The 18,480-nt window shown below is 50.6% G+C and overlaps 3 protein-coding genes across 3 annotated transcripts; all 3 read left to right on the forward strand.

The window, feature by feature from the left end:
- Window positions 1-2,439: 2,439 nt before the first annotated feature.
- On the forward strand, window positions 2,440-5,326 carry KVR01_003752 (uncharacterized protein). The gene is made up of 3 exons (XM_044789895.1): window positions 2,440-4,011; window positions 4,089-4,795; window positions 4,872-5,326. The coding sequence occupies exons 1-3, from the start codon at window positions 3,871-3,873 to the stop codon at window positions 5,101-5,103; spliced, it is 1,080 nt and encodes a 359-aa protein (XP_044648767.1). The 5' UTR covers window positions 2,440-3,870; the 3' UTR covers window positions 5,104-5,326.
- Window positions 5,327-7,736: 2,410 nt separating this feature from the next.
- On the forward strand, window positions 7,737-12,327 carry KVR01_003435 (uncharacterized protein). The gene is made up of 3 exons (XM_044792616.1): window positions 7,737-8,335; window positions 8,398-11,294; window positions 11,348-12,327. The coding sequence occupies exons 1-3, from the start codon at window positions 8,118-8,120 to the stop codon at window positions 12,046-12,048; spliced, it is 3,816 nt and encodes a 1,271-aa protein (XP_044648450.1). The 5' UTR covers window positions 7,737-8,117; the 3' UTR covers window positions 12,049-12,327.
- A 2,287-nt stretch (window positions 12,328-14,614) lies between these two features.
- On the forward strand, window positions 14,615-16,197 carry KVR01_003508 (uncharacterized protein; the record flags this gene model as incomplete). Its single annotated transcript, XM_044793240.1, has 6 exons — window positions 14,615-14,880; window positions 14,960-15,014; window positions 15,137-15,481; window positions 15,533-15,573; window positions 15,671-15,729; window positions 15,788-16,197. 6 exons carry the CDS (start codon window positions 14,615-14,617, stop codon window positions 16,195-16,197), a joined length of 1,176 nt encoding a protein of 391 aa, XP_044648523.1.
- Between the last annotated feature and the right edge of the window lie 2,283 nt (window positions 16,198-18,480).

Consider the following 18,480-nt stretch of genomic DNA (forward strand, 5'->3'; position numbering starts at 1 on the left):
ATCTTGTAATTTTATGACCAGTCCGCAGTTCGCGGACTTGTCCGGAATTCCACCGTCTTTTCGTAGCGCGACGATTTGAGTAGTAATTTGTGGTAGAGCCCGTAGACTTGTCCGTCTGGCCATCATGCTTGGAAACCCGAGATTTCGAGGTAGTCTGTACTCCTCTAGCTCCAATAGGAGGGTGGACCGCCTCCCCTGAGCCTGGTATTGGGCCTTCACCTAAGCGATACACACCAGCGTGTTCTTGTATTGGTCAGTGAAGAACGGTGCGACCAGGTTCGACCGAATCAAGCAGATGCAAATCTCTCGCTCAGGTGACCCTCTGTGATAAATTGTGCTTCGGAGCGCCCCGTCGGCCACCCCGTTCGACGATCGTGCCGAGCCTGCTCTGAGTCCTGTCCACCTGTAGACCTTGACGGACCCAGCCACCCAGGACACAGGAGGTCATCACGTGGCTGTTCCCCTTTTTGGGCACACCAAGCATTGTTGCTGACTCCTTACTTTAATGAGATCGGAGAGCAAATCTGATTACCCGGGGAAGAGTGACAGGGTCCTCCACGGTGAGGCCCCGGGGTCTGTAGCCGCATGGACGGTTATGCTTTGTCCCAGCAAGCTGGGCGAAAGCATGCAAGTATGACTCCGGCTGGGAGTATTCCAGAAGGGTGGATCTAGGCCCTGGAGAGTAGATGTCGTTGGAACCGGGCGGGTGCACGTGTCCGGCATCCGTCGTACTCGGAACAACGGGCGGGCGTGCTCCACGCCGAGGTCGGCTTGGTTTTTCTTATTCGGCGAGCTGACGACTGGCCTCCGGCCCGCGTTGCGGGCGCGCGCCCCTGCTGTGGAAAGCCTGGAGGCATCGTGAAGGCGGCGTAGCGACAAGAAGTTGTGCCACGTGAAGCAAGGGCGGACTAAACGGTGGCTGTCACACCACACCATAAGGCTTGTAGATGCCAATGTCGAGATCACGCCACTTATCCCAGACGGAGGAATTGCGGAAACTTCTCTTGAGAAGCTTCCATGGAGTTGACTAGTTTCATGTAGGCGGCAAGCAATTGGGTGTGAAGTGGCAGAGGCTGGGCGTCTAGGCGAAAGCCCTTGTCCTGCCGTGTTTGGCGATAACTCCTTGGAGCGTGGAGTTTGTGACACAATCCCTTGCTTGGCCCCCTTGACCCAAGACCCGAAGCACAAAGGAAAAAAATTGTGGATAACGATAAGCGAGCATGCAAAGTTCCCAGTGCAATTGCTTGTGCTTGACAAGGCGCTGCAGAGCGGGAACCGGCCTCCCAAGCTGGAAACCCGAAGGCATCAAGAGTAACTGTATCTGTGTGCTCACATGTCTCGCAGACCACGCTCGTGATGTCGAGCAAATTTAGTAAGAACAACCGGCAGCAAGATAGCACTTGAGCCAAGCAACCATTCCCCATTAGGGGGACAAATTGGCCAAGAGGAGACTGGTGGAGCTCCAAGGGCCACAGAACTCAAAAACCACATGCGTCAATCAGTGTGAAAAGATTCCAAGACTGGCGAGGCGGCGGATTTCGGCCATGGCCAAGTTTCCGCGGGTGCATCTTGGATGTATGTGCTTGGCATCATATACGGGCAGTTGATACTTGAGTCAACAGTTGTGCATAAATCCCAAGCAAACAGTCTGGTCTGGGGCAAGTTGGAGTAGCTCCAAGCCACCCGCAGACGAACATATTCAACCTAGCTGCACCCCACCAAGAACAACTAGTGCGCCCAATAATGACCAAAGTCAATATCGAGCGCCGAGGTGATTTGAGTAGACGTGCAAGTGCGGGAGCTGGTCGGAACAAAACTTGCTCGTCGCATGTGGCCAGATGCCAAGCCGTAGGGCAGAGCTGGCAGCGAAGGGGGATTTGAGGATATATTGGTTACACGGTAGTCTACCTAGGTACCTAGCAGGCGGGTGGCAGCGACAGGTCTCGTCAGCACGTGGCGCGGGCTGAAACAGCGTCCAACAGCCTCAGAGTTGTTGCTGACTGACTGTCCTGGCAGGCGAGTCAACAGACCTGGGCAAGTTGGATTGGCCCCACTGCTGGGCGGTTGGGGGTGCTGGGCAGCCTGCGGCCGGCAGCCTGGAGCCTCCTGGGCACGCAAGCCGTGGCCGTCGCTTTCGGATTGATGGCCGTCGCGGGGCAGGTTCGTTTATCAGGCGGCCAAGAGTTGGCAGGCCCCAGAGGGCAGCCCCTGCTGCTGGCCAGGCCAAGCTTGGGTGAGCTTGGGTGAGCTTGGGTGGGATGGGGGATTACACGGCGGCTCAGTCAGTCTCTGCCGGGTTTTAGGGAGCCGCCAGACAGTCTGGGGGAGCTTGGCAGGGGAGCTCCCAGGCCGGCCCCAACGGCCATGCCTGGAGATGCGACGTGTGGTCCGACTAGTGCAGACGGCCCCAGGAAGACCTGCTACTTAGCGCTGCCGTCCCGAGGGGCTACCAGACTTTGGCGACTGCACTCCCTTTGCGAGCGGGCGGCTCGACAAAACACCAAGCCGGCGAAACACGCGATATCCCTATCCCACAGGGAGCTAATATCTACGGAGCACCGTATGTCGACTCGACCCGCAGACACCACGCATGGCAAGAGGTCATCTGAAGTCTGAAACTGTTTGCTTTAGGCGTGGGTTCTATATCCATCCTGAACCTAAAGCAGTGGATCGCCCAGGCCTTGATCTCCGCGAGCTCACCTGCACAGTCGTGCGTGCATCACCCGGGAGCCACTATTCCAATCTGGCGGGTTCATCTGAGCCAGCGGGTGCCCTGCCAGCATGCCTGCCAGCCCAGCCCAGCCCTGCCCTGCCCTGCCCTGCCCTGGACAGACAGCGCCTCTCTCTTTGCTTGGTGTGCGCTGGCGAGGTGGGCGACGTGGGCGACGTGGGCGGAGCAGGGGGAGGAGGAGCCCAGATCTCTCATCCCAATGCCTCCGAGGACCCACGCCAATTCTCCATTCCCCATACTATAGTCTGTCTACCTGCCCCAAACCCCGGTACCGAGTCCCTCGTCCTCACCTCGTGCTGCCAGCCCGCCTGGCCCACCTTGCATGCCCGCCGCCCGCGCTGACTAGGGAATATTACACAGCGAGCTGTTGGTGGCGCTGGGACTTGGCGGCATGGTGATTGTTCCCATATCGGTCAGGCTCGTCGACCATCATCCCCAGCCCCAGCCCCTTGCTACCTGGCATATGCCGTGCCAGCAGCGTCGAGCGCGGCCGACAATCAGCACGACGTCAGCGCCAGCACTTGGCGGCAGCTTGTCATGTACACTAGGAGAACTAGGAGACCCAGGAGATCCAGGAGATCCGTAAACAAAAATGTTTATCTGCTGGATGCGAAATGTGGTCCGATTCCAAGCCGGATACGGTGTCGAGTGACGGTCTCTCATGTGGGCGCCGGGGGCTGCCAAGCACTCAGCCTGTGTCGTCTCCCTCAGGGCCGACTCCCTCCAGGCCTCTCCCCCAGTCTGTTGCAATTGAGCCCTCGGAACCGCCACTCCACAGACACTCCCCAGTACCGAGTCGAGGACCACTTCTCCCATGCCTCCCATGCCTCCCATGCCCTCCCACTCCCTCCCACACACCCACCCCCCTCCCATCTCTCGGCCTCTATAAAGAATAATAAGATTCCCGATCCTCAATGCCAATATGGGCCCATCTCCTTCCTTCATCTCAAGCATCCAACCTGCCGGGAACCGACAGCCAGCCAATCACTCTCACTTACACCGAGTCTCTCTCTTTTAAGCCATTCATGCTTACATCGTGAAAACAACAAAAAAGGATTCCTTGTTGTTGCTACGCCCACTCCCTGTCGCCAAAATATACTGTGTGCCGTCTCGACTTATAACCACTTATTACCTACCCAATGGCTATGCTACGCACTGCGCTTGTTGCGGCCTTTGCCGCAACTGAGGTTGCTGCATCTTGCGCCTATGGCACTCACCTGATGCCTCGTGCCGAGGATGGAAAAGTCCCTATCAATACTTTTGGGTACAGCGGTACTATTGTATGACACGCATCTCATCTGTCCCCGCCGCTCCCCGACCAGGTCTCGGACATATACTAACATGGCTCCGCAAAAAGGGTCCGGCAAGCTGGCACTTGTTGAACACTACTACCAACGGCGCCTGCGCAACTGGGACAAACCAGTCCCCCATCGACATGAGGGCGGGTACCTTTACCGAGGTGGCTGGCTCTGACCTCGCCGTCACCATCCCGGACTTCCCTGCCGGTGCTACCTTCGAGAACCTGGGCACCACCGTCGAGGTTGTTGGCGAGGGCGGCAGCATGACCCTGGCCAGCAGGAACCAGACCTTCGAGTTCCAGCAGTTCCACTTCCACCTGCCGAGTGAGCATCTCGACAATGGTACCAGCATGGCCATGGAGATGCACATGGTCTTCCAAAGCGCCGACGCCCAGATCGCCGTCATGGGTGTCTACCTCGACATCAACAATGCTGCCGCTGCCGCCGTTGCCGCCCCCGCACCAGGTGCGAAGAAGACAAAGCGTCAAGCCGGTAAGAATACCAAGCACACCCAAGCCCGCAGTGAGAAGAGGAGTGGCAAGAAGTGTACTGGTGGGCGCGCGTCATCATCATCACCATCCCAGACCGTTGAAGTGATCGATGTGGATGCTGAACCTCAAGCCAATCCAGCCCAAGTCGCATCCGAGATGATAGAGACCGTCCTCGGGGCCGTCGGTGAGATCTCAAACCCCGGAACCGCCACCAAGACGCCGGCTTTCGCCATGTCCGGCCTCGTTGCCATGCTCTCCGGTACCACCTTCCAGAGGTAAGCACAAGAGAACCAGCCCCGTCGCATCTATTAATAAAAGGTACAAGCACACGTGCTGACGTGAGTCCCCCAGCTACTCCGGGTCCCTGACCACTCCCCCATGCTCCGAGGGCGTCAACTGGTTCGTCGCTACTGAGCCGCTGTCCGTCACCCTCGACACCTACAAGGCTGCCCGCAGCGTCATTGGCCACAATGCCCGCTTTGCTCAGAACGCTCCCGGTGAGGAGAACGTCCTGTCCCTGTCCGCCGCCGGCATGAGCTCCCTGGGCGGTGCTGGTGCTGCAGCCCCTGCTGCGAAACACTGATGTGGTGACGCATTGGCGTTGGACAACAATGAGGCGGGGTTGGTCGGAATAGACGATGACACGATTGTGAGCCTTTGCATATTATTGAGGATAGATACAGCGAGATGGGGCCGATCATCGGGGACGATTGCATCGCTGTTCCATGTAATTGACGTTGACGTTAAGACTACTTGATGTAGATTTCGATTCGGTTGGCTGGATGAATATACAATATTACCAACTACTATTGGAAAAGCTTATCTAGTTTCCTCGGCATGAACACCCGCTTCGCACCCGCCTCGCTTTGTTTCGTCAGGACTTCTCTCGGAGTGCTGGCATTGACATTGGAATTCACTTCGACCCGCGTTGTAACAAGGGATTCCGTTGGAGCCTCTTTTGAAACACACACCGAGCGCTGCACTCTAGTGGCCGGAGACTCTAGCCCCTCTTGAAGTCGGTCCCGGCCCCGTGAACCCACCTCGGAAAGAGAGAGGGAGAGAGACAGATTCACTGGCGTGCTCCACAATTTGTGAGCTTTTGTCTTTCCAAGAAGCACAGAGCCCTGGGAGCTTGGTGACGGAGCTACCGACTACCTACTAGTAGGAGGTATGTTATCTGCGGCCAGGGGTTGGACAATGCTGAATCACGCTGATTGCAGAGACAAATTAGTTATCCAATAGACTAACTAATTTGGAGAGATTGTGAGATTGGTGTGATCGCATCTGAAGTATCGAGATGAATCGCTTCCATCCGAAAGCGGAAACATTGAACTCTACCATCCCATGGTACCCGGCGACGCACCGAACCCGCCCGGAAGGCCATCTTTTTTGGAACCCGAAAACGAGAGGGGTGACAATCTCCCATCGAGCGGTAGGCAGCGCATCAACGATCTGGCACCTGCTGCCAAGAACGTGGACCCAGAAGTCGCCGAGTCAGTGTCCGGACCGCTCACGCCAGCCTCGCCCGCGCTGCAGGCGATGGCCTTGTCCGCCCTGGTGAACCCGCCACCGCACGTGGGCATGAACGGGCGTATGACTCCCCGTACCCTGGGGTATCTTAATTAGCAACAATGCTGACCGAGTCGGTCGCCCGGGACCCCTTCGGGGCGGAGCGGGTTTCGGGGCACCCGAGCAGAGATGCTCGCGTACCCAATCACCTTGGCAGCCCGTCCGAACCGTGGGTGCTTCCGAAACGGTGACGTGCAGTGAGTGGCTAAAAACAGCGTCCTAAGTTGGGTTGCTTTGAAACAGGGCGGGTGCTCCAGCCTGATTTGCGCAATTCATAATAATAATAAGTCTCAGTGAAGATTATCGCGAGAAACTTCATGCGCCAGAAAAGCGTCTCCATCTTCACGCCAATATCGGTCCAAGCCATCGCAAAATTAGCATCGGTGTTCACGCCGGACTAGCAACGACATGTATTAGTGATGGTTAGTCACGTGGAGTATTTGAAATCATAGTCTGGAGATGCAATGAGATAGTCGCGCCTCCCATCACCCCTGGCATCAGCCTGGATGATGCATGTGGAATAATGTCCGTCATTCCGCCCTACAAGCTCGGCCTGGCCACTCTGTACATGGTACTAGAGGTATTTCATTTTGGTCAGAGCTTTGACTGTATCTGCGACAAGACGTGTGTATCTCTGGAACACGGGAACAACATTAAGTGGTGGATGCGGCTCAACTCGGGATGAATTTCATCTGGATCTCATCTCAATTTAATCGGTCAAAAGCTGGGCCCTGCGAGAAGGTATGATGCTATGCTCCACAATTTTGCAGCTCAGGGTGATTAGTCAACAGCACATCAACAAGTACGTTTTTCTTCTTGAGCCTTGGAACCCCAATAAAGCCGGGCAGCCCGGGAAAGAATGGCCCGACGGAACCTCCCGTTATTAGCTTGTAAGTAAGTACTGGTCTTGCACTGACGCTAGAGAAAACTAGAGTCCTGGGTACTTAAGTACTTAAGTACTTGGACTATTCGAAGCCAGTTTGTCTTGTGCCCAGGTGCATATGCTCATACTCGCAGTGTACTAGTCTGTTGGGTCCACCATTGATATATCACCCTTCGTGTTTCTGAGACAGTGGTGCGGACTTGGATCACTTATTGACCGATCTCACCGAGAGAATAAATAAGATGCTCCCCTCCGTACTTTTCCGCGGATACTCCCGAGGTCTACAGGTCGCCAAGTACGGCGAGGTAGATTGATTCTACCACCACTCTCCCGCACGTGAGATGATTCAATCAATGCTGTGCTTCATCCTCGCATGCAGGCTGCTGGAGACTTGGTAAAGCGTGAACCCGTGGCGCCTAAAAAGCAAGAACGGGTCGGCCACCTTCTGACCACGTCTCATCTTGGGCGAGAGACTGATATCCAGCCAGTCTTGGGCAAGGCGACTGACTGCCGGGGGTCCCGCGTGGGTTGACGAGTGCACAGCATGTTGACTGGTTGTGGCGTGTGCCCAGATTCGCTTAACCCGACCAACAGTTTTGGACCCTTGTGCATTTCCAGGCTCCTGGCAGCTGGGCAGGGGCCTCGGTCCAGTCAGCCCCGGATTCTGCCTGCGCAGGCCTCGCAGGCAGGCAGGCCTGGCCGCCAGTGCAGGTTGGCTGGTTGGATGGCTTAGGCAGCAACGGCTGCATTGCATCGGCCACCTCGAGCGGCGCAGTCCGGGTGTGTCTGCAGGCCAACAGCACTGCGCCATCTCCAACTTGCATGCTCGTAAGCCGGTAGACTCGTGACACATACCTAGGGACTGGCCTAGCTGCCTTGCACGAGTGGGTATTGTTGGCCTCAGACGGTCTCAGCCCCAACGTGAATGGATGCCTCAATCAGTGCCTGGAAGTGTACGAAATGCGCCCTCAAGTCCCGGAATGAGGCTCCTGGGTCGACGCCGGCCCGCCGGTACTAATACCTGGGGGCTGCCGTTCCCGTTGCCCCGGATTGAAGGCAAGACAAGGCAATAGATGCACTTTTGCCCTGGACCTGAATCCTTCAAAGTTCCATCACCCAACTATACCTAGGTACTTAGTCTCGCAATGGCGGTTGCTCGAGAATCCGCGCACCAGGGTCCAACAGCCGAGACAACGAGCAAGAGCTCATCCCAACACGCCGGCGTGGATCCTGGACAGGGCCAGTATGCACTGAGCACATCGGTCGAGCTGGTCTGTGAGAATCACAAGAACACCAAGGCTGTTCTTAGGCTATCAGGCAACTTTTGTGTCGAGTACAGCCAGGATGCGGGACTCGTCCAGAGGTAAGTGGCCCATAGCAAGCAGCATCTCAAGGTCACCATGTGTTGACGTTCGGATTCATTAGGGATGCTTTCAAGGCTTGTGAGGCAGCAGGCTGCACTTTGCAAACAACGGATTACGTGCACAACGGCTCAGTTCCCCAACTCAATGCCACCGCCCTGCAGGATGCACTTTTCAAGAGCGCCATCTGGAAGCTCAGCTCAGAGCTTGAGCAGAACAAGATACAACATCACTCTGATTGCTGTTCGACATCCGACCCAAGTCAGACCGCAAGTGACGGCACCGTTGCCACTTTCATTTCGAATGGCAGTTCTACCGATGCTAGTTCGGTAGCGAGTTCGAACAGTGCAGACAACCTAGTCGACACGCCCAAAGATGATGTGTCAGAGACACGAGACAGTGCTGAGGGCGGGAGCCAAGCCATCACCTCGAAGCCAAGCCCGCCAACTCCATCCGGGGACGCAAAGAGCGAGGGCCGAGCCAAAACACCTGCAACGGACTCTCCAGCAGCCGCGGCGCCTAGTGCCCATGACGCCAAACCGGTGGAGCTCGCCATCGAGACGGCACAAAAGGCTGCTAAGTCAGCCGAGAAGCCGGGGCTGGATTTCAGCCGAGTATCGGAATCAGCATCACACCCAAGGGCGAAGGATGAGGCTTCAGCGAGTGGCGTGGCCAAGAAGCTGAGCAAGGATGCCAAGGCTCAACGGGCTGCAGAGCTCAAGAAGAAGAGGGAAGAGAGGAAGAAGGAGCATGAAGCCGAGGTGGAGGACCTAATGGAGGAGATTGCCCACCAACGCGAAGTCCTCCGATCGCGTCGAGACCAGAAGAAGCACAAGCAAAAGCTGCAGGCACTTCAGAAACGACTGGAACGCCTGTGCCAGAAGGAGGTTGACGACGACGAGTACATGACGAGCGATGACGAGGATGCAGATGTAGAGGCGTCACCGGAGACGGAGTGCCCCCCTTCAAAGACAGACGACAAAGCCGCAGGAGGCGAGGATGGTGATTCTGCGAAAAAGGAGCCCGACCCATCGGCGGCTGACGACGACAAGGAAGGCGAGGCCAAGGACACCAACGCCTGGCCTACCGTCAGCTCCAAGGCGAAGCAAGAGTGGGAGGAGAGAAAGAAGTCGAGGGAGGAAGAGAACGTTCACCTTGACGGGATCATGGACTTGATCGGGCTCGAGTCCGTGAAATCGAAGATGCTTGAGATCAAAACACTTGTCGACACTGCCCGTCGCCAGGAAGTTGATCTCACCAAGGAGCGATTCAATACCGTGTTGGTGGGAAATTCCGGAACTGGCAAGACAACTTTGGCCAAGCTTTACGCCAAGTTCCTGTCGTCACTTGAGCTGGCCGACGACTTTTTCGTGACGACTTCAGGCTCGAAACTCGTTTTTGACGGAGTGAATGAGCTGAAGAATGTCATCAGCATGACAGATGATAGAGGCGTCATCCTCATAGACGATGCTCACATCCTTCGTCCTGATATCAGTTGCACTGGACGCAAAGTCATCGATTACCTTGTGACTGAGATGGATAGGCTACAGGGCAGTGTCATTTTCATCTTCACTGGCTCTGGGAAGGAAATGGAAACGTTCATGGCGCACAACCGGAGCCTTCAGAGCCGAGTGCCGTCAATGTTTACAATCAATTTCGAGGACTACCAGGATGCAGAACTGCTGCAGATCCTCGAGAAGCAGCTTCACGACAAGTTCAACGGCAAGATGAAGGTGGACAAGGGCGTTAATGGAGTCTACATGCGCATTGTAGCACGACGCATTGGCAGGTGCCGGGGGCCATCTAGCTTCGGTAATGCCAGGGAGGTCGAGAACACACTGCTAAGGATGCTGTTCAGACAGGCGGCTCGACTTGAAGAGGCCCGCAAAGCGGGTGAGGAGGTTGACGACCTTTTCCTCACCATGGAAGACATTGTCGGCCCACCTCCATCTGTCGCACTTGAGAACAGTAAGGCCTGGAAACACCTGCAAGGCATGGTCGGGCTGAAATCCGTCAAGGAATCCCTCAAGGCAATGGTGCATCGGCTCCAAATAAACTACGACCGTGAGCTCGCCGAGAAGCCCGTTGTCGACTGCCCGTTGAACAGGATCTTCCTCGGAAACCCCGGAACGGGCAAGACCACTGTCGCCAAATATTACGGACAGATCATGGTCGATATTGGACTGTTGACTGACGGCGAAGTTGTTGTGAAAAGCCCAGCAGATTTCATCGGAGAGTACCTCGGCGAGTCTGAGAACATCACCAAGAGGATCCTCGCATCGACAAGAGGCAAAGTGCTCATCATCGATGAGGCATATTCACTCAGTGACAGCAGTGATGAGGCGAATGAGCATTCATCCGGAAATATCTACAAGACCGCTATCATTGACACTCTAGTTGCGAACATCCAGGGTGCCCCCAACGAGTGCATCTTGTTGCTCGGCTACCGCGACAGAATGGAGCGCATGTTCCAGGCTTCAAACCCCGGTCTGACGCGAAGGTTCCCTATGTCATCTGCATTTGAGTTTGACGACTTCACAGACGAGGAGATGCGTGAGATTCTCGATTTGAAGCTCAAAGAACAGAGCTACACAGCATCGGACGATGCTAAGAATGTCGCGATGGAGGTTCTCAGCCGGGCAAGAAACCACCGTAACTTCGGCAATGCTGGGGAGATTGATATCCTCCTAAGCAGAGCTAAAGAGTTGCAGCAAGGGCGGCTCGTCTCTTGCACCGAAGAGTATGACCCGTTCTTGCTAGTGTCTCAAGACTTCGATGCCGACTTTGAGAGACCCAGCAAAGCTGAAACCCGCATCCGAGATCTTTTCAAGGATTTTGTGGCCGCCAATGACCTTGTTGAGAAGCTAGTTGGTTACTCACGCATGGTCCAAAATGCCAAGTCTCTTGAGATGGACCCTCGCTCGCAGATACCTTTCAACTACCTCTTCAGAGGACCCCCAGGTAAGCATCTCGTCCTCCTTTGAAGTAGACCCAGAAGCTCATGACCTGTGCAGGCACTGGCAAGACGACAACAGCTCGAAGAATCGGGCAGGTGTTCTACGATATGGGTCTGTTGGCCACGGACCAAGTTTACGATTGCTCGACGACAGACCTTATTGGCGAGTGGCGCGGGCAGACAGGGCCCAAGACCCAGAAAGTCTTCCAGCGAGCTCTCGGCAAGGTCTTGTTCATTGACGAGGCATACCGGCTAAATGATGACGACCCTTTCGGAAAGGAAGCTCTCATTGAGATGCTGAACCTTCTGACCAAGGAGGAATACAAGAACAAGCTCGTGGTCATTCTTGCCGGATACACCGACGACATAAACAAGCTTCTGCAGGTGAATGCTGGGCTGGGCAGCCGGTTCCCAGAAGTGATCCAGTTCGAGAGCCTGAAGCCAAAGGACTGCGTTCACCTGTTCGTCCAGCGCCTCGAGGAGCAAAAACTGGACATCACCGCGATGAAGCCCGCACCAGTTAAGGCCAAGCTGCAGAGCTCCTTTGAGCGACTATCTGCGCTCCCGGATTGGGGCAATGCCCGAGACGTCGACACACTGGTGAAGGCAGTCTTTGGCAGGATATTAAGGGGCTCCAGCGCAGAGAAGCCCGAGATGGTGGCCAAAGTTAGCGACGTGTCTGAAGAGTTTGACGACATGATCGCGGAGAGAGAGAAACGGAACGGAGGCTCATGCCCCGTGACGCATCTCTACCTGTAGATTGAGAATGTAGGAGAGAATATTGCTTAGAGGAGTTTGGGAGTACTAATAGGGAGTTTTTGGTACATTATGATTGACGCTTCCCAGTAGATATTAATGGGAAATAGTTTGGAAAGATCGGCATGGGTTATAAAGACTATTAACAAGATTGTTGAGTGTATGCAAAAATAAAGCCCTCTGATGTGTCGGCTACTTAAGTGCGCAGCCGCATTTGAACACCACAGACTACCTAGGTACCTAGCAAATAATCCTCTAATAAAGTCCTGAGTTTTCAACTAACATCCTCTTACTAAGAGCCAACTGCTAATTGAGATCCCATATTCTCTTCCTTACCTCCTCCCCATCGCCTCCCCCTAGAGATCCCCAAACTCCCCATCTTCAAATGTTACACCTGTTCACTCAGCAGCCTCTTGCCTCAAGCCACACAGAAAGATCCTACAAAGCTGGACCAACAGATCTATCTCCTACTGGAGACTCATTTGCTAAGTTATTTACTTGGATACCCGCCATGTACGCCCACGGACGTATGTGGTTTCGCTTCTATTCCGTATACGTCCGAGGACATACATGGCGCCTTCATACGGTGGTAAGCACTCAAGACCCAGCGCTTGGAAAGAATACGATGCCGATAACAATAGTTATAATACGATAATACATGGACGTATGCGGAACAAAATCGAAACCAGTTACTTGGGTGCATAAGAGGCAGACCAACTACAGAGATTTCGGAATGACGACTGCAACTTATGGAATTACCTCAATGTTCCTATAGTAATTTTGTGATTGCAGCACCCATTACAAGTGTGGCACGTGTTGAAGTCACGATATGAATGCCTGTAGGCAGAGAGCATCTACATAGATTTTCTTCAGACTGAGTACTGGCCGCGTCGTTCATCGGAAAAATTAGTCCATCAGCCTAGCAAGGCGAATGTGCCGAGATAGAAAGCTTATCACAATATTGCTTTGGCTAACGTCATGGTGGCATGGGCCGAGTGTCAACCCAAAGTATATCTCTTGCCCCTTTCTCTTTGCTGCTACTTAAATACGCCCGGACGTCGACCACGCCATGGATACGTATCCTTCGCCTCCTATGACGTTGAGGTTTTATAAGAGACTGCGAAGGTGACTCTTAAGAACACGGCTCTCATCACCGGCTACTCACTCCCGCATTGCAATGCTGCCAAGCCCTATCCTCCTCAGGCTCATGTTCGTGTGGGAAGATGTAACACTCGGCAAACGCAACGAAACCGGCCTCATAGGATCTGACCGTCGCTCGTTCCCCGAGTGACATCATCAGGAAGCACTGGTGAGTTACGAGTTTCATGCACCTGGACGAGCTGGGGGTGTGGTCACCAGTACTCCACTCCCCCTTGCCGCGCGGTGCAAACTGGCAGGTGGAAGCCACCCTGGAGACTGTATTGATATGAGAACCGGTAGACTCGTACCAAACAACCGCACGCTGTTTGAGAAATATCAACTCATAGTTTTTGTGGATGACGATAATAAGGGACGTACAGGCAAGCTCTCACGCCTTCTGTCTTGTACTCAAGGTCAACAACAAAGTTCCGCTTAGTGCAAGAAGCGATCGCCGGTCCAGACCAGTTGAACTCGGGCGCAAAGGGTGCTTCACAAGGGTCGTTCCACCAACCTCAAAGCCACGTTCATGACGGCAAGATGACCTCAACGCGGGTCGAATGTGCTTTGACAATCTGGAAACAACTCTCATGAATCCAGAATCTACTTTGCCATACCTTGGGTGTCCAAGGTTCCTGACTTCCACGTTTGTCGCAAGGTTTGGGCGGCCGTCATGTCTCCTCATCTGTTGTTGAAAATTGCCCGGGAATGAACCTTAATTCTGATGGCTGCCACCATTTGGGGCTCATGTTGCCTGTCACGGCCACTCCAATTTCTAAATGCGTTGCCGTTCATACTTCTGTAAGGAGCCGGCCGAGTCAGACACTGACTCGCAATGTCAGAGTGAAGTCATCGCTGGGTTGATTAGCTTTCAGGCTACGTCAGAGACAGAAACTTGGAATGAATATGATCTCGTCCGCATCTGCCTCCCTTTAAGTTTCGACCAGGCCTCTGCGAATGTGGTCCTGGTAAAGGGTGGCCGATCACCTCCCCCGCGTGCGTGCGCCGTCTTAATCTCAGTTAGAACGTCGCCCAGAGGAGAAGCCTTCCTATCCGAGTGCACCTCCCGACGATCTACGAGCCCACCCCCCCTTCTCTAGCACACGGAAGATGAAATGATTTGATCCTTCTCTACGATGAGGTCCGAAAGACTGAGCCGCACTGGAGTTATCTTGGAAGCGAAAGTTTATCTCGCCCTCCTTGAGCCCCACTTGAACCTGCGAGAATGCCCACAGTGACGCAACGTAAAACAACCTTGGAATTGTAGTTCCCGAGCCGTTGAGAATGTGAATGCTCATAAATGACCACCCACCCGTTCGGTACTCCTCGATCTGTTCTCCGGAAACTGGTAGAACCACGGCAGAGTACTCCATTATAAACGTGTGGGGTACGTGCCATCCATGGATTGGTTCATTGTATCGATGTTAGCATTATGAATGGATATCTCATCCCTTCTTGGTACAAACAAGAAGCAACACCTCAGTCATCTTTGACTCTGGTCACGTTCCTGTTTGGTTTCAGTTCGGCATGCGCCGTTTTCACGGCCACCACAATCGTTGCCCAAGCATACCGGATCTTGTATCGCTCAAAGCGACTCTTTACGCACCCCTATGTCGTGATGATAACGGCGGTGTGGCTGTCCAGCGTCATCTATTCTCTCATTTCGTACCTCTTCGTTCAGGACAAGATCCCCCCAAGGTACCTGTCGTCCAGCCCGCTTGACAACCCGGTCGACGTCGAAAGTGCGCTCAAGTGCTGACTCCCGAGCCTCCTGCAGTTTCTGGCTTTTCTTCGCCATCCGTGAGTTCATTAGACACATCAAACGATATGGTGTTCGGGGTCCATACTAAATACCAAAATCCGCTCATCTAGTCACCTTGTGGACAATACAGGTTAGTGCTGCAAGCTCTACTCCGCTAACATGGATTTTTAAATTCTGAATGGGTGAAATTAGACTCAATGCCTCATGCATATCATTATCAACCGCATAGCGCTCATAATATACGATGGGCGTAGAGTGGTCCGCCTGAAATGGGCTGTCGCCTTGATTCTCGGACTGGTTAATATTAGCGTATTCATCGTGTGGATGCCTGCACGCCTGCAGATCAGCCCAGCTTGGATCCATTTCAACGAGATATGGGATCGGGTTGAGAAAGGCATATTTGCGCTGATAGACCTCGGCCTCAACCTATATTTTATTTACCTGGTTCGATCAGAGCTTGTCGCTCACGGGTTGACCAAGTACACAGCGCTGTACAAATTCAACTTGGTGATGATTGTCTTTTCGCTATCATTAGATGTAAGCAAGAACAAGCGCAGCAATGTCGGGTTTTAACTGACGATTCTTCAGGTTATACTTATTGGTATCATGTCTCTTCCCGACAGTTTTGTGTAAGCAGTATCTTCGAGCATCTGCAGAGAACGAGCCCCCCGCTTTGCGACATTCCACAAGCGTTGCTCAAGTGTCTAACTGCGCATTTTCCGGCAGTATATACAGTTACATCCAATTCCATCCAATTATTTACACTTTGAAATTGGCGATTGAGAGTGAGTTTTCAAAAATCCCATTGCGCAAGAATGGAGACTAATGATACGTCCTTTTTAGTGAATATGGCCGAACTGATCATCAAAATTGTCAAGAGCACATCTGCGCTTCACGAAAATCATTACGCACCATCGCTCTCAGCACCACCTCGCCCAACCCCCGAAAGCCCTTCCGAAGTTACCGCAGTGGCAAATAGCAGCGATCAATCTGCAGACCAGAGTCCCATTTCAGAGCCGGCATCTGGTGAGATCTTCCGTGTAAGACCAATGCCGTCATCGTTCGACGCCGGTGACGTGGTAAACCAAAAGGCAAGCGTAGCCGGTGGATCAGTACTTGGACAGCTGCTGGAGCCGAGTCGGGGTAATAGACCGAGGCTGATGAGGAATGCCAGCGAGATGACCACCTTGGAAATGACAGTCGGATACTTGAATAGGGCGAGCGTCATATCTGCAGAGAAATCAGCATGCTAGTCTTCACGCATTTAATTCTTGTCAGCGGTGCCATTGTGCACTGCACTGCATTTCATTTCGATGATAGAACGCAGAGACGACTGTGACTCCAAATGTGAAAGAACCAAACCCGCGGAAGTACAATTATGCTTCAAGGGCGGTACACCGCATTCTCCAACGCACTCAATCTTCACAGATACCTAGGTATGCATGTATATCGAAATCTCTGTGAGTATGCTCCAAACATGGCGTGAATAGGGAACCAGAGACTAGAGTGCGAAATGCACGTGCACTTGGAAGATTTGCAATAAGTCTATGTTTAGAACTAGTCTTAATAGCAGTAAGAGTTCATCAGCCTCCGATGAAGCATGCTCTACTCAGGTGTCCACTTTGCGGTCACGGCATCTGTCTCCAATTGCTACAGGACAGCCTGTAACCTTCTATGGGACAGCTCCTTCTCGGATAACCTCCTATAAGAAGCCTCCCGTAGGACAGCCATTAATCTTCCACAGGGCAGCCCTGACCTTCAATAAAACAGCCTGTTATTGAAGGCCTTTCCGAAAGGATGCCCGTTTAGAGAAAGTTTCCTAAGGAAGATATCTAAATAGGTTAAAAAAAGATTTCCTAAATAATAAGCTAGATCTAAGTATGCGGTAGTGGTGTATAGGCTCTTTGATACTATAATATAAAGTTTAAGGATGTGTTAATTTTATCTTAAATGTGTATATAGCTTAAGGCTTAGAACTATTTATATTCTTCGAGTTTCTCTACTAAGTTAGAATATTAGTAATTGCCCTAAAAGGACATGGCAATGTATCTTTAGTATTACTACATGCTAACTTGTTGGGGATGACTAATTAAGCTGATGGGCCTATACTATTACCTTTTTTATAGCTTTTTATAAGCTAGCTTCTTCTTTAAATATATATATATAAATAAGATACCTTTAATAAAATTAACTATAAAAACCTTTATTTAGTTCTTTATTTAATTTCTAAAGCTTTATTCTATTTAAGTATTATATAATATAATAGTTATAACTAGTTAATATTCTTTTTATTTTTAATATAAAGGATTAATCCTATAGTTATTAAAGACTATATATAAACTAAACTATAACTAAAATTTCTTAAATACTTATAAAATTTTTTATAAACTTTTATAAAATAATTTAGTTTAGTTAGCTAGAGGTTTTAATTAAATTATAATAATTAAAACGATTATTAAAAAGTAACTAGCTTACTAAGCGTTAAGTATTACTAGTTTAATAGTCTTAATAAACTTTTAGTTATTAAACTCTCTTTATTAAACCTTTTTTCTTAAATTTAATCTTTTAATATTTTTAATTTATAATAAGATATTTAACTAAAATATTTATTATTTATTAATAGGTAAAGTAAAGAAAAAGTTGTTTAGAGATATTAAAGGATACTTTATTTAAGTTAAACCTTTTAACTTTTTAAATTAAGTAAAGTGTATTTTACTATTCTTATTAGTAGAGTAAAATAATAAGTTTACTTTGAAAGTGATGCCTCTAGTAGCTGTTTACTGTTTATTAACTTTGCTTATAAGAGCCTTTTAAGCTTCTTTAACCCTTTAAGTTAGTTTTTTCTAACTAGCCTTTTAGGTTTAAGTTATAGGTATGTGAGTGTTAAAATATACTTTCTTTTTTAAAATAGTTTTTATAAAGTAAACCTTGCTTTTTACTTTTTAGTTGTTCTAATTAACTTATTAGGAACTATTTTAAATATAGACTTTTAGCTTGAATAAAATATCTCCCTTATAGGAATGGAATTCTACTAAATTTTTAAAGTTAAGTTTATTAAACTATTTCTTTTATATTTAAAATCTAGCTCTCCTTTATAACTAGTATTCTATCTTTAATAAAATGGTTTCTATTATTAAGTAAGGTAAAAACAATATTCCTGATTTTTTTATTTTAATTAAACCTTTTATAAAATTATTCTCTCTTTCCCTTTATACTCTTATTATATTTTAAGTAGGACTATTTAATTTTTACGGCCTTTTTAACCCCCTAACCTCACCTAAGATACTACTTTTAGAATCTATAATCTAGTAGCCTCCCTATATTTAAGTAGATTATTTTTTTAATGTTATTATTATTTATACTATGGAGTAAAGTATTGTTTTTAGGATACTTTAAAAGCTTTATCTAATTATATTTTAATTAGTTTTTTTTATTATTTGTTAAATAATATCTAAGTTTAATAAAAAAACTTATTAGGATAGAGTAATTATTGCTTATTATTTATTTATTAAATTTATAAGTGCTATATCTTCCTT

This window comes from Diaporthe batatas (genome assembly GCF_019321695.1).
Source record: "Diaporthe batatas strain CRI 302-4 chromosome Unknown Contig00003, whole genome shotgun sequence".
NCBI lineage: Eukaryota > Fungi > Ascomycota > Sordariomycetes > Diaporthales > Diaporthaceae > Diaporthe > Diaporthe batatas.